General features: G+C 36.0%; 1 protein-coding gene across 1 annotated transcript in view; it reads left to right on the forward strand.

The window, feature by feature from the left end:
• The window catches only part of LOC122790589 (potassium channel subfamily T member 1), a 1,237,971-nt gene that overhangs the window by 1,074,213 nt on the left and 136,827 nt on the right, over nucleotides 1–26,931 (forward strand). The window contains exon 28 of the mRNA XM_044058115.1: nucleotides 7,831–8,131. Coding sequence (XP_043914050.1) covers nucleotides 7,831–8,131 — 301 coding nt within the window. The remainder of the gene's footprint in view (nucleotides 1–7,830; nucleotides 8,132–26,931) is intronic.

The following is a 26,931-nucleotide window of genomic DNA, read 5'->3' on the forward strand; positions in this document are numbered from 1 at the left end:
TGATTTCCTCACCACTGTATACACGTGATGATCAAAGGCTAGATGACTATCCATGTGTGTCCCTAAGTCCCAGACTACTGGGTCAACTCTAAGGGATGCATTGTCAGTATGATAGTTATCAGGGATGGATCCCAAATGATACTATTATGCATTTCTTGGCATTTAGTTTTAGTCCATGACTCTGACACCAGTTGCTTGTCTGTGTCAGCCCCTCCTAGAGAACATTTGTGTCAGTGTGAGATTTAATGACAGCTCCTAATTTGCAATCATCTGCAACTTTAGTCAGCCAGAGACCAATGATATTAGACTTGACTTCTGAGAAATAAATGCCAAAAAGGAGCAGTCCAAGGATTGACCCCTGAGTGACACTACTTGTGACTGGCCTTTTTGTAGTGGTGGACTTCCCAATTCTAACTTCCTGGGTCCTGTCTATGAGCCAGTTGGCTATCCACTGGGTGACATACAGATCTGCACCTAACCTATTCAGTTTGTCAACAATACCCAGGTGGGGTATTGTGTCAAATGCCTTGGCCAGGTTAAGGTAGGCAGTGTGAATGATTTTTGCCCTCATCCATTGCTTTGGTGACCTTATCAAAGAAGTCCACCAGGTTGAGTAGGCATGCTCTGCCCTTGATGAATCCAAACTGGGTTGGGTCCAGTGTCTGGAGGTTTACTATATTTCTATTGATCATCTCCATGATAATTCTTTCCATGGCTTTACATATACGACTAGTGAGACTTATGGGCCTGTAGTTTCCAGGGTCTGTAGATGGCCCACCTTTGTGCAGGGGGTTGATTACTGCCTTTCTCCATTCATGAGGCACAAAGTCTGTTTGGAGGCTACAGTTAAATAGTAATTCCAGAGGCCCTAATAGGTCATGTTTCATGCCGGTTAGAAGGCATCCTGGGATATCATCTGGGCCCATTGATACAGTGATCTTGGTCTTTAAGAACATCAGAAAAAAATGGTGTGAAAATCAGGACTGTGTGATATATTATTAAAAGACATCATAGTTCCTGACTCCAAAGATATATGCAAAATATTCTCTAAAAGATTTAGCAACATTTTTAAAATGGCTTAATTTACTTGGCTAGCATAGTCAAAGTATTTAGTGTTCAGCCTGTCAAAGCTTGGCTCTACACTTCAGTTGTCAAGTGGGATGAGGTATTTGTGGACTCTACCTTTCATGTGTCTGTGTGGGTTTTTTCCTGAGGGGGGGTGCAGTTTCCTGTATCCCATACATTTTGCCTGTGGGTTCTCTTACTGTGTACGAGTGAGTAAATGACTAAGAGATAGAAACTGTGTGTGTGTTTGTGTGTGTGTGTGTGTGTGTGTGTGTGTGTGTGTGTGTGTGTGTGTGTGTGTGTGTGTGTGTGTATGTGTGTGTGTGTGTCAGTGTGTGTATTTCATATTGTTTCTTTCCCTATGTCCAATGCAAATTGGGAAAGATATTACCTTCAACAATGGATGAAAAATATCCGGATGGGCTGAATAACCAAACTGAATAGCCAAATTTAGAACCAAGGCCAATTTCTCTTCCCATCACTGTAACTTACTAAAACAATTAAGTTGGCTTTAACTCCCCCACCATCTCTCATTCATCCAAATAACTACAGCACACAAAATAATCTACAGACCCACAGAGTGTCTTGCTCTCTCGACTCTATTTGCCAAATACCAACCCAGCAGGCAACTAAGATCTGAAAATCATTTACTTCTAAAAGTAGAAAAGCCCCTTTTACCTGCTGGCCAACTCCTCTACTCCTTCACCGTTGCTAAACTATGGAACTCACTTCCATCTTCTATAAGAAACACAGGCAGCACCACCAACTTCAAACAAATACTGAAAAATCATTTCAACTCTTCCTGGCTACGTACCTGCTCTATAACCTAACCTCTTCCTTCTCCTTATATTATAACTGAACTCCTGTGCTTTTTGCTACTGATGATACTTTCTCATTATTTATTTTTTCTTCATCACTTGTTGATACTGGTACTATAATGCTGATTAATATAGCTCTGTTTATACCGCTCTGATTGAATTCATCTGGCATCCAGCTAAATTCCTGCTTATATATATATATATATATATATATATATATTACTGTAATCAAACCAACTAAATTCCTGCTTTTATGTATATATTCTGTATATATTACTGTAATCACTACATGTATCACCATTTCTACTTCCGTAGCAATTAATGTTTAATTTTTGTCTGTATCTATGTTCTTGTCAGAGCTTTTCTCTCCGGGCAAACACTGAAAATGGACTGTTTTAGGCCCAGTAGACTTTCCCAGGAAACAAATGCAATAAAATAAATAAATAAAATAACTACGTTATAGGAAAGCAATAGGGAATCTTCAAGACTGTGAAAAAGGTATATGTTTTGAATACAAACTTAATGGGGAAATACTAAAGGCAGGCAATAAAATTACATGCCTAAAATTCACTGTGAATACATTTCTGATTAGTGTGTTGTAATCAAAATCTGAAAAACCTTCTCTGTAGCATACTTTCTGTTCAACGGTAAATTACAGAAAGTCATTGTCACACACATACATAATTGATTTGGCCAACAGTAAAATGCAATAGTAAATTCTGCAGCATGAAAACTAGCCACCCAACACAAATCAAGAAAGTTCAAAGATTCTCAAGAAAGAAAACAGAAACATTGGAAAATTTGAATTAATCAAATATGTTATAGAAAATGTCTTTATTCTCTGTAGCCTATAAAGTTCCTGTGCTTGGCATACTAACTCAGGTCTGAACTAAATATGTTTGAGAATTTGTGCTTCTACTTCATGATGACCAAGCTAAAAATCATCCTGTAATATGCTGGTAAAATAAACATAATGTGAAAAAAATTGCAACAGATTATGTAGTTAATGACTTCAGAAACTTGGATTAAATTACCACTCACAGTACATCTTAGGAAATATTCAGACACTTCATTGCTAAGTTTGTGGATAGTAAGAAGTATCACCCTAGGATAATGCTACTCAAGCCAATGAAAGTATAAAAATGGTAGATAATATACCACTTATCACAGAAGATGATTTTAAATAGCCCTGAGTGTAATGAAAATGCTCTCTCTACAAAACCCAAATGCACACCAAGGGAGCTCATAATACAACATTAGTAATAACTTTCTCGGACTCTTATAGTTTTTTTTTTCAACATCCCAGTTTAAGATGGATATGCAGCAGAAATGTGGCAACAAACACAGACAGTTCCTGTTCAGTAAATGGGCCTCGTTTGGATCTAGATAATTGATGACCAGTCCATTTGACATGGATATTTAATGGAAAGATTATCATGGATCATTTACAATAAGAAATGGGACATTTTTTGCTCCTGCATCAAGATCAGTATGAATTTGTAGAGAGAATATGTTACTTTCTAAACGTTCTACCTATGTTTGGGATTAGCATACTAAAGTGTTTATTTACCTCACAGACAAAAGGTACAACATTTCACTCTTACTAAGGGAAATTGGCTAGGCTTAAAATGGCCTAGAAGAATAGCTAGTCAATACTTACCTCATGAAACTAAACTGGAACTGCTATTGTTGGGGTTTGGGGATTAACATAATGGTTAAATTGTTTACCTTTACCGACACAGTGTACAGGATTTGATCCTCACCTTTGTGAGGCATGGCTAGGCTTAAAAAGGGTCTCTCTGGTCATTAGCCTAGTAATTACCTATGAACCTAATTTTAGCACTGGGAGTTGGCATAATGCTTCAGGTGTTTACCTTACAGATAAAAGGTACAAGGTTTGATTCTCACTAACAGAAACTGGATTGGCTTAAAATGGCTTACTAAGGCAGCTAGTATAGTGCTCACCTATTCCTAAAATAAGTAACTACTAAAGATCTAACACTTCACGCAACATAGTTTGTTAAATCGCACATGGAGGTATATTGGACAAGACTGCTATAAAACTAATTAGATGAGACCCATGTTACTTAATAGACTAAAGAGAGCAAAGAGGAATGCTCTAAGACAAGGCAAGCATGGCCAGTGGAGTATCATAGGTTTCATTTCTGAACTTTTACCACTTGGTATCTTATTTTCACAGTAAAGTTGGTGATCAGTTGTAAGTGAGAAAAGACACAGATGACTACATGATAGAAAGCACTATTACCCGCACCACATCTGCGGTAGTGCTGTGTGTGTGTGTGTGTTTTGGGGTGTCTATTCACTGTACAGTTGTGGGGCACCAACAACAGTATTATTTTCAACATAAATAAAAATATTATCCTAAACTTCAGGGGAAAATACTGTGATTTTTTAATAGACATATATTATTTATCTGTCAAGCGACAGAACATAGTTAAAAAAATCAAACAAGTGATCAAAGCCTACATAAAACATTGTATATATCAATGTGAATTAAATATATCTTCTTGCCATCCTTTGCCACATCATACTACAAATGACTGTAAAACAACACATCTAGTATAACAAGTAAAACCTTGGAATAACACCCACTGTCATTTAATTCAGTAAGCAATTACAGGCGTGAAGTACAGCATAAGAAGTCCAGTATCAGGAGTTGTATGACTGGCATTCAGGTGATAATATTACTACATTTGGGTACAGGCAGAAAATGTAAAGGCAAACACTGACATAACTAGCTTTATTAAGATTGTTGCTTATATCAAGGAAATAAACTGTGACTCACAAAAATGTATTTGAATATTTTCATGAAGAGAGAACTTGTTTAGTAACAGAGTGACACAATTTAAGAGAAAAAATTTGCAGACGATGCAGGAATATATTAAAGACTGTTCACAGGGTGCATAAGGGTCTAAATTACTACTTGAATGATGTGGGTATTGAGAAGAACAGAAAGATCTTTGTGCCCAAGATTGTTACATATACCTCGGTTAAGTAATATGAATTACGTTTACTAAGGATAAAGTTATATGGCATACAGTCATTTTTCATTCAATCGCTTGTTGAAGTTGTCTAGTAGGAAAAACCATAATGGTTGAATTGATTTACATTCCAAAAATATGGAACACATCTGCTACTACACCATTATCACATAATGTACAAGTGGGTGATGTTAATTTACCCCTAACAGTTAGCCTCTTAAAAGCCGGGTAAGTATTATGCAGGAGGATGAACTGTTGGCGTATAAATTTATAAAATGGTAGACTTTTGAATATATCATTCCCAGCTGCTGCCAGCCTAGATAAATATAAATCTTTAAATCGCAATGGCCAATAGTGCAAAACATGAATAACAGGGCAGTAGGTAAAATTTAAACTGATGAAATTGCTGTTTCTGCTTGTACAACTTTCTATGTTGTCCATTCTGTAGTCAGAGTAATGTAACACTTAACACATTATGTTCCCAAAGCCTTACATGCACTGTTTTGTAGTGTCAAATATTAACACAAGGTTGTTTTGCAGTTTCAAGCACATTGTACACTATACATGTGTTTCTCAGACTTGTAAAGATGGAATAGGAGCAGGGAGTCTGTCTAAGCACCTTCTGACCCAGATTTGATGTCAGAGGAAAGGTTGGGTTAGTAACCTAAACTGAACTGTTGGTACCTGCGCTAGATACCAACCTGTACTGACATTGCCACCCCCCACCATCAACCCCCAGTGACCTCCCCTTCTGAGGTGGACTTAATTTTAGAGTTCTATCAAGGAGTGTGAGATTCAGCAATTTAAAACTGAACTACTGATGTACCAAGAGGGTGCCAACCTACATTGCCAGTGACTCAGCTTTGGCAAGTAGGATTTTGTGAGAACCCAGCCTATTCTAATCTGTGGGACATGCACATCATTTCTGGTAGTTGCAAGCAGATGCTGTTACACAGAAGCCATGAAATATCAGCTGATTGCAGCAGAACACCCAGGAGGATATGCACATCTAAGCATAAATATAAAATATCTACTAGACAGTTTGAACACTTGCAACTAGTTTACAGGAGGAAAGGTGTAAGAAAACATGTATGCCATCTTCACCAATTTACTGATGCTTTTTAAATGCCACTTATCTTACAAAATCCAGTAATGGTATGAGATTTTCAAAAGATTAAGTGGTGGTAGAACCATAAGAGGATAGCAGAAATATAGAAAGTTGGTGGGTGCAGCTGAAAAACATGAGCTCAGATTAAAGATAGAAAATAAAAAGCAGAGCAAATATATGTCTGTGTGTGTTTATATTTGTATTTATGTATAAAATGTGTGCATGTGCTTTACCTAGGAATTATCCCTACCAAATCATTTGATGGTCTATAGGCTTTTTATGTTCTGCAAGTAACGTGCTACTTATAATAAAAGGCAAGAAACAGTAATCTTAACAGTGTGTTTGAAATCATTCAGAAAATATCCAAAAGAGGAATGAAGCCAGTGTGACTTCTAAGCATTTGGAAAATAAAAGACATGAAAGCTGATTCTGTAGGGATCTTGAGGATGAATGCGGAACCAAAAAGAGGTGATTTTTAACAGGAAATACATTTACATAGAATACATTTCTGTGATCTGCCTTGGTTCAATGTAAACCCCAATGACGTTCATGCATCCTTGCCCTCTTACATCCCTGTGCCACCCATTAATCCTGTAGTCCCATGCTGGCTAATCCTGGAAATATTAATTCATTCAACAAACTCCCAGCTTCTCAGGAAGCAAATCCTGAGTGGCTGTTTCCACTAAGGTAAAGTGAACAAGGTACCACTGGTGGGTTTTGGAGAGCACAAGTCAGGATCTAGGCATTGTGGGTTTCTATCTGTTTGTGGACTTGGTAACCAAGGAAGCATTATGTAAAACGACACTGTATGCATACACAGTGCACATGCTACTATCGACAGCATTCTTCACATCTGTCAGACGACGCCCACCATAAATTTTTATAGAATCCTATGCCCCACAGAGTGTCTGCCTTTCACCAGGATTTGTGCAGCCTCTGCATATCCTAAAATTCGATCACAGATAGCAGATCAGGTCTACAGTCATTTTGTCATATGAATCCCAGATATGTCTTCCTTTGATCAGGTTCATTACTTAATTCTGGTCACAGGCAATATGAAAATATCCTTACCATCATGCCAGTTAGAAAAGCTTTTGATACAGTACTCATTTCTTGTAGTGTACCTTTTCACAGTGATTTGTATAATATAACAAATTTTAGGCATCCCTAATAAACAGGTTAATGTGACAAATGCAAAAAGTGCCAGTATATTTAAACTGGTTGGAATATCTATTATTAGTTCCCCAGATTTGAGGACAGATTTAGATAGAATATGATGCTATATAAATGAATAGTTAATTTGAACTGCATTAATTTGAATGCAAAAAAAAAAACACACTGTGGTGTTTTAAAGTGATGGAGATTAATTTTAAGATGCTAACATGTTAATCCGGTTTGTAATTCCATCTTGTTTTGTTAGGTTGTTAGTTAGTATGTCTTTCTTATTTATCTCAGAATTAGCAGAAAAAATGAGCTTTGCAGTCTCATTCCACTCTAAATGTATGTTTAATTAATATATATATATATATATATATATATATATATATAATACTGTGGCTTTTATTCTATCCCACTGTGCACACATTCTCATGATATTTGTCAGTAAGTAAAAGGGAGGCATTCCCAGTATGACAGTCAGCACTGTCCCATCAGCAGAAGAGGTTCAGGCAATGCAACACATACATAACCTGATTTTTTAGAATAGTGTTACACAGGATATATTACCATTTATTTAGAAGACTGAGGATTAGAAGCAATGAACATATTTGTATAGGTATACATTTATTTTGTGTTTTTCCTGCATAATTAAGGTAATCAGTTTTTCTTATGTATTCAGTCTCAAATCTCGATTAATGTTGAAGACTTTGAAGATACCAGAGATGTAAAGGATCCATGGAATCCAAAGAGTAGCCATAGAAATTCCACCTCAAGTGACCAATCAGAGCATCCCTTACTGAGGCGCAAGAGTATACAGTGGGCACGTAAATTAAGTAGAAAAGGAAACAAACATCCAGTTAAAACACCAGAGGGGATCGGTCAACAGAGACTGAACCTATACAAGAGGTCAGAGAGACAAGAACTCTCAGAACTGGTAAAAAATAGAATGAAACATCTTGGTTTACCCACTATAGGATATGGTAAGTACTATACATTATTAATCATTCATAGACATACTTGTACTGATCATTTTCATTGCAAGGTAATGCAGCAACAATACAAGGAAACAAGAAAGAAGCAAGGACAATGCAGTCCTGTGTTGTTTAAATGTCTTAGCCTCAACCAGTCAATTGTCCATGCATTTTGATTGCCAAAATAATATAATATCTATATTGCCTGTCTTTTACATGTCATTGTTTAACCATCTCACTGTGAACATTTTCTGGTTATTTGCTGTAAGTGACTATCTTTACGTACTTCATGCATTTAAATTACTCTATAGTGCATAGCACAAATAAGCCTAACTTAAGTTTATATTTAATGTTTCTGCATACATCATTTGGAATTGTAGGTGAATTCTGAAACCATATGTTTGCCTTATCTCCACTACAGAGCCATATAACCATAATGTTTTTATAGCTGTCAGATATATTACATCTTCAAAAATGTTTTCTGTTTTAGAAATACTGAGCAAGATAAGTAAAACAATACAGTAATAAGGAAAGTGAATGATGAGCAAACTCGATGTAGCATTCCTGGTACTAATTTTGTGCAGTCATATGGTGGGCATTAGTTTTCTTCACAAAAAGAAAATAGATGCTAGTCTCACGTTTTTAGGTGTTATAATTGCTTTATATTTTGAATAATATATATCATAAAAAGTGATAACATGTTTGTGAACATTTTCTTGTCTTACATAAAAATAGATGTTGCCATTGTTTATTTAGGTGCTATCACTGAGTTATGTTTTGAATAGCACTGCTAAATATGAATCTAGTGCTGATCACTGCAAAGTTAAACAGCATGTCCTAAGTGAATATGACCATTCAAAATCATTAACTTAAAAAAGTTAAACAATATTTTTGCAAGGGGGCATGTACCATGCACCCACAGTATGAAGAACTTCGATTGTTGTACCCCCCTATTTATATATTTTTACTTTGGGCTTATGCTGCCACTAAGAAATGGAATGTCACATTAGGTTAAATCCTTTTCTCATACTCATCGATTTGATTATGAGCATAAAATGATGCAACTCATTTAATAAATAGTTGTACAGTAAGACCCATATGCTTATAAGTAACTGCAGTACAGTGGTGCCTAATATATCAAATTAATAAGCAAATTAGGACCAGAGTCTTATATCAATAGAATGCTTTGATACATCTTGTAAAAATTGTACGATTAGACTAAAAATCTTTTCAGCTACTGGTTAAAATGCAAACTATTAGCAACACCTGAGAATGTACATGAACTGCAGTCTTAATAATATTCTCACATGTTTCTATTATCCAGCACAAATGTGCTCAAAGGAAAATCCATGATTGTGTGGGCTGACACATTACTTTTTCATCTTTGAGAAGCTATAGGTCATTTTATTTCTTACGACTTCTGATTTATTCTTTTATACACTTACACAGTTAATTACACATTAAATGATGCCAGTTAAGTTTAAAAAATAAGAAAGTGAAGAAATTAGTGCAGTTTCATCCATGGAGAAGCTAACCACTCTATATTTTTTTCATATCTGCCACACAGATGTAAGCTGCTCTCTGGTCATACTAAACAATACATCTGAATAAACAGAAATATTTTGTAGAGGCTTTGTTTGGTTTAATACAAATGATCAGTGTGCACTTAATGAATCATTATTACTTAATCACTTCCAGTCATTTTTTTAGATATTATTTTTCTTCTTTTGGCTTTTCCCGGTTAGGGGTCACAACAGCGGATCTCCGGTTCGCTAATGATTGGCAGTAGATTTTTTTACAGGTGCCGAGGTGCCAGCTCGACGCCCAACCTTCAGCGGAGGTACACACATTCGAACGCCACTCGATCGCGGGGAGGACATGCATACTCCACACAGAGGGCGCTCCAGCCGAGAATCGAACGGGAGAACCTCTTGCTGTGAGGCAACAACGCTACTGCTGCACCACCGCGGCTAGTCATTTTTTAGAAATTAATGTTTTGGAATTTGTTTATAGTGTTTGGCTTATCTAGAATATCATATTTATGTTTTTTCCCATTTTTACATTTATTTTCTATGTTGTTGTTTTCATACTCATCTTTTTTTTACGTACTTCTGATGAACTGTATTTAAGTGTTTTTATTAGGTGGTCAACGATTGGTTGAGGCCCTTTTAAATATTTGTACATGATTGGCTCACTCTGAATAAGTCCCTGATTCACAAGGATGAAAGTGCTTAGTTGTGATTTTTGTATTCTAACAATAAAAGTATTTTTATGTCTGACTATGTGTTGGTTTTATTTTAACCAAGAGGTGCTTTCCTTAGAGTGCCTTCCTGAGTTGAGATTTTGAACCTATGCCCAGTGCTGTCCCTAGGAATTGTTTGCTGTACCCGAGAACTGTGCTTCACACCATTTTGTTGAGCTTCCTCTCTCAGTATTTGGTTACTGGTCTGATTGTCTTAATTCACTTCCAGTCATTTGTCATGCTAATGCTGGAGAAAATGTCTTTATATTAGCACTTTATATTGTTTGTGTTTGCAAGTTACTTTTACATTGCTGAGACGGGAATTCTCATGTGTTTTCTTAAGGCAAACCATTTTGATCATTTGGATAAACATTTGTTTGTGCTAACATTCTGCAAAAAACAAAGATTTTGTTTTATTTATTTATTTCAGTTTGATTACCGGGAAGGTCCACTGGGCTTGGGGGCCCGTTTTCAGTGGAGGCCCGGGGAGAAAAGCTCCATGTGTTTAGTTACATACAGTTACGTACAATTCATAAACGAAATTACATAAAAATTTGAATAAAAAGTAACAATAAAAGTTTCAGAGACTGTTGTATTACAAATAACAGTAGTCAGAGACTGAGAAGTAAAAGAAAAAAATCCCAATTATTCAAGGGGAAAATCCTGGTGAAGGAAAGAAATCAGGATGTACTAATTAGGAATATAAGCTGAGTATATTAAAGAGGTTAGGTAGGTAAGTGAGGTTAGCCAGGAGAGAAGTGGGAGGATAGCTTCAGAGGTAAAGGCTGAGGAGTGCAATTGCATTTCCTGTTTTGGTAGAGGTAGGAATGAAGCTGTTTTTTGAAGATATTTGGGTTGATATAGGTCCTAAGTGAGGAAGGCAGAAAGTTCCATTTTTTGGCTAGGGTAAAGGATAAGAGCAGCTGACCTGCGGGGTGTTTAGGTTTTTGAATTGTGATTAGGTTTTGGTGAGATGATCTAAGTGATCTAAGGGGGGTATAAGGCTGTAGAATATTAGAAAGAGCAGGGCAGTTTGAAGGGTGGAAGAATAATTTGTGGGCTGTTGAGATTTGGAGAAAGTCAAGGTGATTGGGGAGTTCCAACCAGTTTAAGGAGTGGAGGGAGGTGCAATGATGAGAGGAGGATTTGGCATTTGTGGCAAATCTAGAGATTTTGTTGTAGCATTGTTCCAATTTGGAGGTAAGTGTAGAAGATAAATTAGTGAGGAGGGGAGCGCCGTACAGGAAGGGAGGGAAGAAGGAAAATAGAGGCAAGCGTAAGTCTGGTGTGAGGAGAGAGGAAGTGGTTATTTCTATACAGTAGTCCAAGTTTTATGTGAGTTTTTTTTATGTTTAGTTGGATATGGTCATTAAATTTTAGTTGGTCATCAATTATAACGCCGAGAAGCTTGGTGGAGGAGACAATCTCAGTGGTGGAGGTGTTGTGACTGGTAATTTTAAATGAGTTCTTATCTAGAGAGGATGATTTAGATGGGGTAAAAAGGAGGATCTTAGTTTTGTTTGCATTTAGGGCAAGATGATTTTGGAGCATCCAGTTTTCTGTGGTAGAAAAGGCAATCTGTGTTTGGGTCTTTAGTTCTGCTAGATTTGGGGCACAACAGATTAAAGTGGAATCATCGGCATATTGCACAACTTTGGTGTTGGGAAGAGCTTTATGGAAGTCATTAATAAAGATATTAAATAGTAATGGGCCTAGAATGGAACCTTGTGGTACACCAGTAGGGGTAGGAAGGAAAGAAGAGGTAGCTTGGCCCCATTTCACAGCTTGGGACCTGTTTGATAGGTAGCTGGAGAACCAAGAGAGAGTTTTTTGGCAGATGTTGAGATTAGAGAGGTGGTTTAGAAGGAGTGAATGAGAGATGGTGTCAAAGGCTTTGGATAAATCTAGAAGAACAGAGGAGACTAAGTTACCGGAGTCACGTGCTGAGTTGACAGAGTGTAAGAAGGAGAGAAGGGCAGTGGTAGTACTATGTCCAGGGCGGAAGCCGTGTTGGGTAGGGGAGAGAAGTTGGTGTTTGGTAAGGAATGGCAAGAGTTGCAGGTGGATACATTTTTCAAGAATTTTGGATATAGGGGAGAGGATGGCGATGGGACGGAAGTTGGAGACAGAGCAAGTTTTGCCACCCTTGAGGAGAGGCAGAATGAAGGCAGAGCGCCATAGTTTGGGTACATAGCATTCAAGTAAAGACCTATTTATTAGGATGCTGATGGGTATGGCAATAGAGTCCATTTTTAGGAAGGAAGATGGAATGTTATCAGGGGCACTTGAACAAGGCTTTAGTTTTTGGAGAAGCTTCTTTATAAGGTTGGTGGATACAGGTTTGAGTTCAAAGGAGGGGGCAAGGGATGCAGGGACTGAAGATTGAGCAGGGAGGGTGGGAGGGTTATTGTTGGAGAAAGTTTTAGTTAGATCAGCGATAGAAGAGGTAAAGAATGAATTGAAAAGGGAGGCTACTTCGAGGTCTGATTTGCTGGTATCAGGGGAGGGGTTGCTTTTTGTACCTGGTCTAAGGAGGGAATTAATAGAATTCCAGAATTGTTTAGGATTTCTTGCATTGTTTTCTTGTAGTTGGATATAGTAGGACTTTTTATCCCTAATGATTTGCTTTTTGGCTAAGTTTCTCAACTGCTTATATATGAGGAAGGTTTGTGGATCCTTATGTTTAAGGTGGGCTTTCCAGGTTTTATCTCTTTGAAGTATTATCTTTTTAGTGTCTTTAGAGAGCCAGGGGGAGTAAATATTTTTGATTCTTTTTGTTCTAATACGGGCTTGGGAGTTGAGGACAGTTAAAAAATGTAGAATTGAAGTAGTCTACGGCTACTAGTGGTAGTGTTTTTAGGAGGTTCCAGTTGGATAGTTTAAGAGAGTTACAGAAGGAAGTAGGGTTAAAGTTAGATAGGTTACAAGGATGAATGTAGTTGTGAGAGTGTGGGGAGGAGGGGGTAGCACGAATGGCGAAGGCAGGGAAATGGTCTTCTAGTGGGTCAGAGGTGACGCCTGATTTTATAATTTTATTTGGGTGAGATACTAGGATCCAGTCAAGTATTGTGCCAGGGGGATTAGATTTGTTGGGTCGAGTGAAGGAATTAGTAAGTTGAGTGAACTTGAATAGGTTGATGGCTATAGTGGGATTGGCGTTATTTATTTTTCCCCAGTCAATATTTACATCACCCATAATGAAGGTTTCCAGGTTAATATTGGAGGAGGTCCAGGAGAGGATGTCTTCAAGAGTACTGATATTGTTACCAGGGGGAATATAGAGGCAAATGATGCAGATGCTTTTATGGTTGTTTATTTTTAATAAACCAATCACAGTTTCAGAGTTGTTAAAAGAGGGGATGGGGTTAGGGTGGGGAGTAATGGACAAGGGTTTTAGGGTAATAATTCTACTGGAGTACAATGTTTATATGGAACAGTAGCACAGTTTATATTTTTAGTATTATCATCTAAAATATATCTTTATATATATATATATATATATATATATATATATATATATATATATATATATATATATATATAAAATCAAGAAAATCATTTGCATTATGATATAACACAGAACACATGACATATTTTCTTATGTCTCAGCCTTATTTGCTTTATCATATGCTTCTTTGTATTATTTCAAGGCATTTATTTCTACTACTTTTAGAAATTTTCTTTGAATTCTGACATTGCACTTTGTTCAGAAAAGCTTTGTCTAGAAAGCATGCACCCCTAATTTTTTTATTTTTACACCATTTGGAAAAACTCTCTGATGGAATGTTGGTCATCTGTGCTTTGTTTCTTTACATATAAAACAAAATAAATATTTTTCAATGTTGGAAGATCAGTAAATCGTTGTAATAATTTCCTCTAAAACTATGATAGTTTCAACTTTGCAGGTCCTGTCTTGGGCACCATACTTTTTGTCATCTGCTGTCATCATGTCTCCTTGTAAATATGTGTACTGAACTAGTCCTAAACCATGTGACACTTTGGTTTAGAAGTGCTTACTAATAAACAAGCATGAAAGGTATTATATTTCGTGTTGAAAAGTAACTTATAACTGTGCATCATTTTATTGCATTGATCTTTTAATTACTGAGTTGGTCATGGAATGCATGTCAGATGTATTACACAAAATAAACATTATGTGTGCTTGCTTGTTGATTGAATTGTAAACTAAACAACATGGCTCCAGGCCCATTGCGCTTTGAAAGTCCTGTTAAAAGTATAGCTGAGTCACTGAAATTACATGATATGTTTGTTTAAAGGGGTAAAGATAAGTGCTTGTTGCTTAAAATCTATGTTTTTACATTGTCTACTCAAAAAAAAAAGTGTTCCTGTAGTAGGTTTTGGTGTTTTGAAGGTTTTACAAGAATAGGGTTGTGCTGTTGCTGACCTCAGTATTTTTTTTTTACTTGTTTGTTTAAATTGATTAACAAGTGCAAATGCATAATATGTTTTGCAGAATAATAGAAACATTAACAAGAAATGGTAGAAGAGAGAAAAAGAAATGTATGCCGTCTTAAGTTTCAAAACATAATCAGTGGAGTAGATAAATCAGTCATCAGACAAATTATTATTCCACATGTAGCTTAAATGTAAAAGCATTAAGAAGTTAAAATGGATACCTTCATCTTCATAGTAATTCTTATTTTTTTTTAAATCTCTGAATGAATTGTAGAAGCATATAGTTAGTCTTTTTGCTCCTTTTCCATTTTTGCAGCGAAACTGTGTTTAGGAAGTTAACAGTTAGATAATAGTCTTATTTTATTAAATAATGCCAGTGTTTAATATTAAGTAAAATAACAGGTTGACAGACGAGATCAGACAGGAGGACCCATGGACTATGATGTTTGCAGATGATATTGTGATCTGTAGTGAGAGTAGGGACCAGGTTGAGGAGACCCTGGAGAGGTGGAGATGTGCTCTAGAGAGGAGAGAAATGAAGGTCAGCAGGGCTAAAACAGAATATATGTGTGTAAATGAGAGGGAGGATAGAGGAATGGTGAGGATGCAGGGAGTAGAGGTGGTGAAGGTGGATGAGTTTAAATACTTGGGATCAACAGCTCAGAGCAATGGTGAGTGTGGGAGAGAGGTGAAGAAGAGAGTGCAGGCAGGGTGGGGTGCTAGGAGAAGAGCGTCAGGAGTGATTTGTGACAGATGGGTACCAGTAAGAGTGAAAGGGAAGGTCTACAAGTGGGTAGTGAGACCAGCTATGTTATATGGGTTGGAGATGGTGGCACTGACAAAAAGGCAGGAGTCAGAGCTGGATGTGCCAGAGTTAAAGATGTTAAGATTTGCTCTGGGTGTGAGAAGGATGGACAGAATTAGGAATGAGTATATTAGAGGGTCAGCTCAGGTTGGACGGTTTGGAGACAAAGCCAGAGAGACAAGATTGCATTGGTTTGGACATGTACTGAGGAGGTATGCTGGGTATATTATGAAAAGGATTGTAAGAATGGAGCTGCCAGGTAAGAGGAAAAGATGAAGGCCTAAGATAAGGTTTATGGATGTGTTGAGAGCAGACTTGCAGATGTTTGATGTGACAGAGCAAGAAGCAGAGGACAGGAAGAAATGGAAACAGATAATCCACTGTGGCGACCCCTAACAAGAACAGCCAAAAGAGAAAGAAGAAGAATATTAAGTAAAATACTACATTTCCTCTTGTAAGTAATTACTTTTCTTAAACTATATAGAGATAGAATTATTAGTCTTCTGCCTTCTATGGACCATTTGCCTTTTGTAGGAATGAATAAACAAGTAGTTGTAAAATCTTACATAGGCTGTTACACTCCTTCAAATATGTTTTAAAAAAGTTAAGTATGCAAAGACTGCTCCAAAATCTATATACCCAGGATAACATACTACTGTTCAGAAATCTCTGACAATCATGGCAGTTTTTGGATTATGAGTATTAACCAATGAAAAGATAATGTTAGAGTCAGGCAGTCACTAGCCAAATGTTGTCAAGTAATAATATTTTATTAAGCACTTTTGTCCTATTATTAGAACTTCATCAGAATAATATAAGGAACAGGAATACATTTCTTATGGATATGTTCCTAGTAGACTTTTGTTACTAATTAAAAAAAAAAAATATATATATATATATATATATATGTGTGTGTGTGTGAGTATATATATATATATATATATATATATATATATATTATTTTAACAGTAGGGTGCTCTGAGAAAACTTAAAGTGCAAAAAGAACAAACTTGTAAACAAGTAAAAGTGGCTTTCTTTATAGGACCAGTTACTCATGGCTTCCATTGTTTAATATCAAATAGGTAAAGTTAATATGACAGTCATTTTTCTTACTGGCTAATGACAGCAATATATACAATTTATTGGTCTAACTGGACACATTAGCAATTGTTAATAAACAAGTTTTAAGCATTTAATAATGTACATACATGGTGTAAAATAGCATGTTAAAAGCATCCAGTGCTTATGAAAGAGGAAATGTTATCTAGTACCAGCTATAAGACAACTGGAAAAAAATACTGCTATAACTCTTCACTTTTCAACAGACTGAAAAATAGGCTATGGATCAATAAAGAATGGCATGCCATTCATCTGGTTGCCAGAATATAAGCTTTGCCATTGATAAAACCTGCTCTTCATTTCAGACACATAGAACGCTTGTGTTGCTTTACAGATCACTTCATTGCACACATAACATTAAAAAGGCTAGGTAACTCAGTTGTGCAGAAAATGATGCATAGTAATACAGCTGCAATTGTTCTAGACTTGATAAACAATCTGAATAAGCTGAACTGTGCCTTATAATGGCATTGTCAAGACTGACCAAATCCGAACTGGCCATTGCATGGTAGCTGCAAAAAGACACTACTTACAGTATAGACTTACACCATGATTGTTTGTCACTGTTTGCTTTTAAGTCATTAAGTGGAATAATGAGTGGATCATTTTCAGTCATTGTCAAGACCAAAAGCAGGCATATAACTATGGAGTAAATAAGTGTAATAATACACCTAGTAATACACAATAAAGAGATTTTTTTGCTGTATACAATTAAAATATGCAGTTTCTAAAATATGTAACAGTTTCAGTTTGTCTTGTGTGTTAGGTATGAAATCAAACACACTTATAAGTTTTATTTTTAGACAGTAGTACATTGATTCAAGTGGCATTTATTTACTTATTCACTTATTTAATGTGTTAACAGGGTAGTAACTGATGCAAAAATAATATTTTTATGTCATTCTAGGTTACAAAATAAATGGCCAAAACGTGTCTTACAGGTCAGCTTTAAACACAAATTTGAAATAAGTAAGTAGCTATAAATGATGAAATGTAGAAACAGATGTAAACTTGTAAAACTAAGAGGAAGAATAATGATTGTAATGAATATAGTGTACATATTAAAATCAATATATATATGTATATATATATATATATATACACACACACACACACACACACATTTTTATAATGTCTTCAAGAGACTAGGATAAAATATACCGAAAATATTTTATCATGTGAGTAGATGATAAAACTTGGGATAATGGTGGAATGGGTTAAAGTTAGAACGTATAAGGAATCCATCAATGTTGGGGAAGGGAATAGGTATTATTTAGTGTGGGCATGGAAAAAATAGGAAGGAAGTGGTTGATGATAACCTTTGTAATCAGGCATTTGAAAAAATATTAACAATGGCTAGAAATATGAGTTTACTGAAGTGTCAGTAGGAGAAGTGAACCTGACCATTTGAAGTCATTTTCAAATTAATTTTTAAGTTAATCCCTTAATTTTGGTGTGAGTATATTTCCTTCTAAAAGTAGAAAAGGATTCCTACAGTTGAGGTGCAATGGGGGTAAAGCTATACGAGGTGCAGCAAGGACCGATATGTGGGTTTTGAAGAGCTAGACCTGCAAGACAGCTGGATCTTAGTTTGGATGTAGAAATCTTAATGGTTAGCCAACAAGAAAAGAATGGAAAGAAATTTAATTTTTGTAGTATGAGGGCAAGAAATCCTGGCAATAAATGTAGCCTCTTTTTGAACTGGTAGCCATTTTATTTTTGCTAGTGTGAGAAAGCAAACCACTGTATAAGGACAAAAGATAATGAGTCTACAAACCTCATTACTTATGGTTTGAAGAATAGTGATATTCCACTAGGAAATGGCAGCTGTTATTGGAGGCCATGATTTGGTTCTGAACAGTTAATTTCCTTCCCAATAGTAATCTTCTCTTCATGGAAGTGACAATGAGAATTGTTCTTTGCCAAGAAGATGTTTATTACTTTTGACTCTAGTTTTATTAACCTGAAAATGAACATTTAAACATCAGTCTTATCAAAGTCCCACCGGAAGTAGGATGTTGATTCTAGAGGGTTTTGCTATTGTGTAGGACTTTCCATGACAAAGGGCCTGGGAGACATCTTTGTTGGGTACAAAAGGCTATATTTGTTTTACTATTGCAAAGAAGATTCTTATTAAGGTGGCTCATTGGAGAGCATTATAAGGTTTGAACTTTGCTTTTCTTAAGGATAGTTTGGACCTATATATCAATATGTTGCCAGCATAAAATATAATAGGGAATTTGGGAAGTTCATTTGGTAGCCTGGTGATAAGCAATGAGAAATAAAGACAAAATAAAGTTGATTCCAGTAAGACATCTTTCCAAAGTGGTAAACAGCTGGGCAATTCCATGTTTCTTTTCACAGAGGAATCTCTGCATCAATAAGCAGATGCTGAAACATTGCAGAGGACTGCTAGTAATGCCTGTGGCAGAGAAAACATTAGACAGTATTTTTTGATCATCTAGATCAATGGATTTGTTAATTTCTATAAAAACTACTACTGCTAGATGGCTTAGAAAATATCATCTATTAAGATAGAAATGACTGTCATACTAGTCCTTCCTGACCAAAATCCATGTGGATGGGTGGAAAATGTCCTACACTATTGATTATATGAGGGCAGTTATTTACAAGTTTTTCTAAAATTTTTCCTAAAACAGGTTGAATGGTAATTGGTGAAGCAGAGATTGGTTTGAACATTTTGGGACATGGATGTGCAAACATTTACTTCCAAAGATTATTATATTAGTTATAATACAGAGATTAAAATGGGGGTATAAAGGAGGTACCATATCCTTTTTGGTATGTTGGATAAACCATGTGAGGACATGATCTGAATCTGGATGACTGTGTAATGGGATTTCATTTGTTTCATTTTCTTAAGATTTGATGGTAGGACTGAGGTATATATGAGATTCATTGCTTTGTGAGTATGACAAATAAGTGAATTTAAGTGTTGAAGTAATTGACAGAATTCCTTAACAAAGGCATTTAGTAAGAAGGGACATTATCATGAGTTATTGGAGTTTTCTGCATTGTGAGTATTGCTGGAAGTATGAACCATTACCTGATTAACTAATATCTGGAATTTTTTAGATTTGCCTTGTCTTAATATTTGTTGAGATTATAGAAAGAGAAGTTTGCAATGATAATGTCTTTCTTATCTAGACTTCTTAAATTAATAACCTTTTCTCTGTTTTTCTGGGTTAAGTGTTTTCCCATTCCTGCCAAGTATTGTCTCCAGTTTTGAAAAGAACTAGCACCTCTTTTGATACAGACATTGGGCCTAGTTGTATACTATTGAGAAAATTAAGAAAAGTTAGTCTTAGAGTTTTAAGAAAATGTTGGTCAGGAGTTACACAGCCACATTAGGATTGATGCAACTGAATACTGAGAACTAGTTGATGGTGTCATGTTTTTTTCCAGGATTTGGATATTTCTGATGAATTTAGTTTAAACAATAATTAGTTTGGATGGGAGTTTATTATTTGGAATTTTGTATGAGAGTGATCTTCAAAGCTGATATTAAGATGGAAATAAGTATGATTAGGGTATAAGAGTTTGTTATTAAGTGGTCCAGTAAGGATTTTCTTACATTTATTTGGGAGGCAGGACTGGGAAATAAATTAGAGTGAGAATTAATATGGGAGATTTGTGGAGTAGATTTTTGACTATAAACCAGTTAGGGAAATATTAGATAAAGATGATTGAGCTTTAACCTGTATTTATTCTTGTAAAGAAAAAGGAATTCTGCTGCTTTACCTAATTACACAATCAGCACTGAATGTGTAATTATAACAAGGGAAATGATGCTGTGGATTAAGTGTGTCATCTTTTACCCATGATGGTATTGCTGAAATATTGGAGGAATGCTGATAAAATAATATATTTATTCATCCTAGCTTATTTTAATAACAGCTACTACTTAACAGACATATGCTGATATGGGCAAATTGTTGGTTAAGAATGGGTTTTGGGAAGAATGGAGCTGTTTGTTATCACATGGCTAGGGTTAAGTGGTGTAATCCACTAAAGTAGCAATAGAGGAAATCAATCAGTTTACACAATAATCTGGAGTGTGTGTGTATGTGTGTGTGTGAGATATTAAAAGTGAAATGCAGTGTGTCTGCATAATGTAACTGCATGCACTGAGGAAAGATTATTTATGGAAGTTATGATGGGTTAGTTATGGAGGAGAGTTTAAGATATGGAGGTCAAGACAATGAGATATGGATGTTGGTTGACATGTATGAAAAAATATTATAGGTAGAAGAATTATAAGAAGAGGCATTACCAGAAAAGTTAAGAAGGCTTTGGTTGTGTGTCTTAAAAATGTTTATAGTCTCTTTAACATTATGTACAGGTTAGGTATATGTTTAAAGCAGAGAAGAAGCTGTGAGCCATAATTAAAAAAGTTGAATACATTTATTTGGAAGGAAAAGAGGGTAAGAGTTAAATGGGCTAGGCTATTTCTCCCTACAGAACAAGGTGGCTTAGGCTTACCAGATTTAAAGGGATACTTTAGAGCTACACGTCTAGGACTTATATACATAGCACAAGCATAAGACTGAAAATCAAAATGGAAAGAAATTATGATGAAATGGGCAGAGTCTCAAAATAAGGAGCGAGTTGGATCTTGGATGCAGGTCCATAATGAGAACAGTAAAATTGTACAAAATATGATATTTACAAAAACAGCAGAAAGCATTTGAATGACAGATATGATACGCTTTAAAATAGTGTGTCTTAGTAGTGGAAACTGAATTAATTTTATAAAAATGTGGTAATGGGATAAGTATTATCACTGTAAAAGTATTATTGAGAATCCATTATTCTGAATTGTTTTAATATAACAAAATAATGAGAGGACTTGAAAGGGGTTGAGAAAATAAGGGATTCACTCTGTAGATGCATGAAGTACTGTAGAGGTGACAAGCAATATGCCACAGAAAGTAGTAGGCCAGAGTTCAGAAATTAGATAGGAGGAGATGAGTTATTCCATCTGATTAATATGGTGGAGAAGTATAAATAGGCGAATGTGGGTATGGTTTGTTTAGGTGTAAATTAACTGAGTGGTGTGACTGGGGATGGGGGTGAGAGCATAGTGATGCTGACTAGCTAGTTGCTGTGCAGTAACCAGTCAATTCGCTTATATCCACAACAGACCACCCAGATACCTCAGTAGTAAAAATAAGTGAGAAATAGGAAGGATTGCATAAAACAAAAATGTTGAGTGTTCAGCCTAACACCAGCATGGGAAAAGATAAATAATACTAAAATTCTTCTAGAACCAATAGCATTGCAGATGAAGTAATACTGCACTTGTACTGAAACCAGGTGAAATCGAACCAGGTCAAAGATTAGGAAATGCCACAGCACTGACACTGTCTGTAGATTTGGGGGATTTAAAGAAAATGACCAATAGTGGTAAATCTACCAATTTACCAGAGTATATGTCATACATACCTAGAGTTCTAACTGGAGAAGCACCGTGGTCAGCTAACAAAGAACACATGGAAGCCAAGGACAGAGTGACACACTGCATAAAGGCAGCCATAGCAAAAATATTCCTTTAACAACAGACACAGAAACTGCCTTTGTATTGTTATTTAACAGAGGTGTCCACCAAATGGCAAGAGAACAGCTTTAGACAAGACTGTGTTTGCTTTCACAGTGAAATGAGCAAACTCCAGTGACAGCAAACCTCAAGTGCAAAAGAGTTTTCAGACCTCAGAGGAAACGGGAGCAAATAGAAGAAATGCCAGAAAAAGTGTTAAGGAACAAACTGAATGAGGAAACAGCAGAATGAAAGGAAACTACACACAACAGGGGCAGTATGAAGATGGAAGCATCAGGATAGTAAATAATAAAGGTAGAGCGGGCCAGAATAAGAACAAAGTAAGTAAAGAGAAGGAGTAAAATGAACATGTAAAAAGCAAGATAGTATAAGAATGTACAGTGTAACATAGACAACTCTGTATGAAATGCGTATGATCAGTTAATCAATGACCTTGACTGAACAATTACGTACAGACAAAATTATAGAAGGAATTCGACATCTGTCTACAAACGGATAAATCATCAAATTATGTACCATCAGATTGCAACCAATTCAAGGTATAGAAAATAGCAGTCATATTGTCTAACAATGGTAGTCATAGTACAACTAGAATTATTTAAATGCAAACACTGGTGACTAGATATAATAATTGTATGTTGCTTACTTTAATGTAAAACAGCATAACCACAGAAGTACTTTGCACAGTCCTTACTAAATGTGTAAACAAGGGAAGATGGGCTTTGTGCATTGAAATATAAGGACAATTGCAAACATAAATGGACCAAAACAATAAAAGAGATGGTAGAGGGAGTTGTTTTGTAGGAAATATGCACTTACTGCATAGAAAAACAGATAAATGCAAAATCTTACACTACTAATTAAGGGGAGGAAAAGTGCAATAAACTTTTGTTATAAGCAGCTTCATATTATCGAGTAGGGCAGAAATGCTCCTAGCAGTAATTATATTATCCTTCACTAAATGAGAATAATGCCACACTACTATACTAAAATAGCACACATTCTTCAAAGTCTCACGGGTTTAAGACTCCAGACAACCCATAAATTTGAGTGTGGATTAAAATGCTTAGTTACTGGTCTTCAGTTAATTAATAGGAACAGCACAGTTCTGAGAAAGAATTAGAAAGATGTAGTCTGAAGTTAAAAAAATAAATCGGGGTGTTTCCTTTTCATGTTTCACATAAACGTTATTTGTGTCCATTCTACAGAACACTTCTTGGGATAAGTTTAATGGAAAATTTGGAGGCACACTTCTCAACTGTCTAATTCTAGCAGAAAGTCTAGATTTTTACCTCATAGTTTTAGATTGTTCCTCATAGAATTTGTAGTTTTCTGGCAGATCACTGAAGACTGAAGACATTAAGTAAAGACAAGCATTTGAGTTTCACACTTAATATTCTTCAAACAATGCATAGCCTTTTTATTCTAGAAGTTTTCTAAGTTCATTAGAGCATCATTTAAAATCTGTCCCTATTTTTGGGCCTTTGTCTCCCCAATATTTCTGTATTTTCCCAGAATTCTTTTATTAAGTGGTTAAGAGGTATGTTTGAAGATATGAAAAGAAGCTCAGAAGAAGCATCCAAGTGTGCTATATCGCACACAAAATATTTGATGAACTTTGCCATCCAAGATATAATTGTTGAGATGGTTTTGGAAATCTCATAAAAAGATTCTGAGATTGCAAGTATATCTCAATATCTAAATGCAAAGTCAAAGTTCATTATTTCTGTTAATGGCATTCCAAGCAAACATAACAGACGTTTAATAATGGAGTTGCCTGTAAGCTGTACCTTTAATAGTGGAAAGTTCTCCAGCTGGTTTACAGAATGTGCTTTTTACATTAACTAATTTGCTGTTTGGAAGAAAAACAATCAGTACTTCGCCTCCATTGTTGAGTGGCGAGTTTATGTTGTGGAGACCACTTTGAAAGAATTTTTATTTAATATTAATAATAAACAAAGACTAATGGTTAACCATCCTAGTTACTAACCATAACCACACCACACAGATGAAGGCCTCCAAGGTTTAAAATGTTCTGGTATAGTTTAAAATTGATGTCTGTGTACTATAGCACAAGTGGACAAGGCCAAACAGTGAGGTTTCTGCAGGTTTTCTTCAGCCTAAAAATATTAAAATATTAAGGTTCATAAATGACTGCATATAGCTAACATCAAATATAGTTGCAGTTAGCAGCTGACTTAGAACTGGGGCGGACCGGGCAAATCTGACTGTTTAATTAAAACAAAGCATTGTGAAGGCCTGAGACAGGTGTTAATGAGATGTGATTTCTGCCAGTGCTCTGAATGCCACAGTGAAGAAATTCAATGACGCATGGGTAAAGGGCGGGAGTAACTATGACTCTCTAAAGGTAGCAAAATGCCTCATCATCTAATTAGTGACATGCATGAATGGATAACCGAGATCCCCACTGTCCCTACCTACCATCTAGTGAAACCTCAGCCAAGGGAATGGGCTTGGCAGAATCAGTGGGGAAAGAAGACCCTGTTGAACTTGACTCTAGTCTGGCACTGTAAGAGACATGAGAGGTGTAGAATAAGGTGGAGGCCTCAGCCACTGGTGAAATACCACTACTCATCATTTTTTCACTTACCCAGTGAGGTGGGGGGTGAGCCCTACTTGGGTTCTCGCTTCTGGCTCAAAGCGCTGTGTTCCAGGGACAGTATCAGGTGGGGAGTTTGAATGGGACAGAATGGTTAAGGAGAGGCAAATTCAAACCAAGAGATGAAAGGTTAATATTGGTAGCACAAGATATGGGCTATGTACATGTTGGTTTACAAAGTCCATTGAACATGTGGGAGAAAGACAAATGTAGGTTTTATAAAACAGAATTGGAAACAGTTGCATACCTTGTTGCTGGTTGCGACTTACTAATGGCAGAAGGACTGTATACTGAAAGGCATAATGTGGTGAGACTGTTGCACTGGGGATTGTGCAAACATTATGGTACTGAAGTGGCTGAAAAACACTGGAAACATGAGCCACAAAGCATCACAGAAATGATGAAGTCTACATCACATGGGATCATCCATTTCCAACAGTTAAAAAAATAGATGCTAGAAAACTGGATATAGTGGTCCAAGAAAAGAAGACGAAAGTAGCATTGATCATTGAAATCACCACACCCAGTGACTACAGTGTTCTGCGTACAGAGAGACACAAAGTTATAAAATATCAGGATCTGCAAACAGAAACTAGAGCAATGTGGAAGAAGGAAACCCAGATAGTTCTGATAGTAGTTGGAGCAATGGGTCTTATAAAAAAAGAGTCTACAATCATATTGAGATACGCTACCAATACACGTAAAGCTGTACGAATTACAGGCACATTGTGGATGCTGTGAAGAGCACTTTTGGCTGACATCAAAGAGTGAAACAATACTAATTTCATGAACTTTAATCGTACTTTAACTTAGGAATGGGGTCCATTCCCATCATGGTATTAGAAACCCAAAAGATTTGGAGAAATTAAAAAAGGTATTAATAACAATTGTAAAAAAAGTATTAAGTAATTTAATAATGTTGTCATTATCAGTGTTAGGTTCTTTATCACTTGACAAATATTATTTAAATGTCTAAAGGAAAGAAAAATCATGCTATTTTTTTACACAGTACTCTTCTGCCATCAATTCCAAATAATATTAAAAGATAAACACAGGTTGGCGCTGAAATTCATTTGTTGAAAAAAGTGTTAAAATACAATAATGCTTCAATGAAAGATTTCTTTGTTATAAGATAAAAGTCAAAGTATTCACATTGAAAACCAATATATATGTGTGTGAGTATTTATATAATCTGCAGGGGGTGGGGGTGCAGCCCCTACATGGGAGGTGTAAGGGGCATGACCCCTGCAAAAATGTAAAAAAAAGTAGATTTGTGTTTTTTTTTTTTTTTGAAGTTCGAGTTTTCGTAAACTCAATCATATGGTCTCCACCATATGAATTTCGAGTTTCTGAAAACTCAGTCTTCTGACATAGACTCATGTATACATATGTAGATATATGTAATAATCTTGTTTTGTAGAAAATGAAAAAAAAATGGAAATTATAGTATATTGGAGAACAAGTTAACAGAGTATTAATGCTTGGGTTGAGCACAATAAAAGAAGCCCATGCTTTCTTTACAACATATTATTCATTGAAGCATGGACTGGAAAGAGAAATTGCTGTGAAGCATGGCTTAAAAAATGGCCACCATATTAATTATCCTTGCTAAGGATGGCCTTCTTGCCACATTTATTGAGAATGAAAAAGAGAATGACATTTTATTTCCTTCTCCTTACTAAAAGCAGCTGTTAAGAAGAGGCTGTTAGTGACTGTAAAACATGCATACATACATAAATACATACATACATACATAAATAAAGTAAGCAAAACAAGTAACTGCAGCACCAGCAGTTGCAAGGACTGTCCAATGCATGTGCACGCTGGTAAGTGTTTGCACTGTTTCTACAAATTCATTAATTAGGTCACAACCAGATTTCTGATGTCCTGATGTCCTATATACAGTCAACATGCATGTGTGTGTGTGTGTGTGTGTGTGTGTGTGTGTGTGTGTGTGTGTGCCAGTAAGGATTTGCACTGTATCTTCCTTGCATAAATTCCTTCATTAGGTTACTGTCAGGTTTATGAG

The sequence above is a fragment of the Protopterus annectens genome, chromosome 16.part0, assembly GCF_019279795.1.
Source record: "Protopterus annectens isolate FY-2018-M chromosome 16.part0, PAN1.0, whole genome shotgun sequence".
NCBI classification, from domain to species: Eukaryota; Metazoa; Chordata; order Ceratodontiformes; family Protopteridae; genus Protopterus; species Protopterus annectens.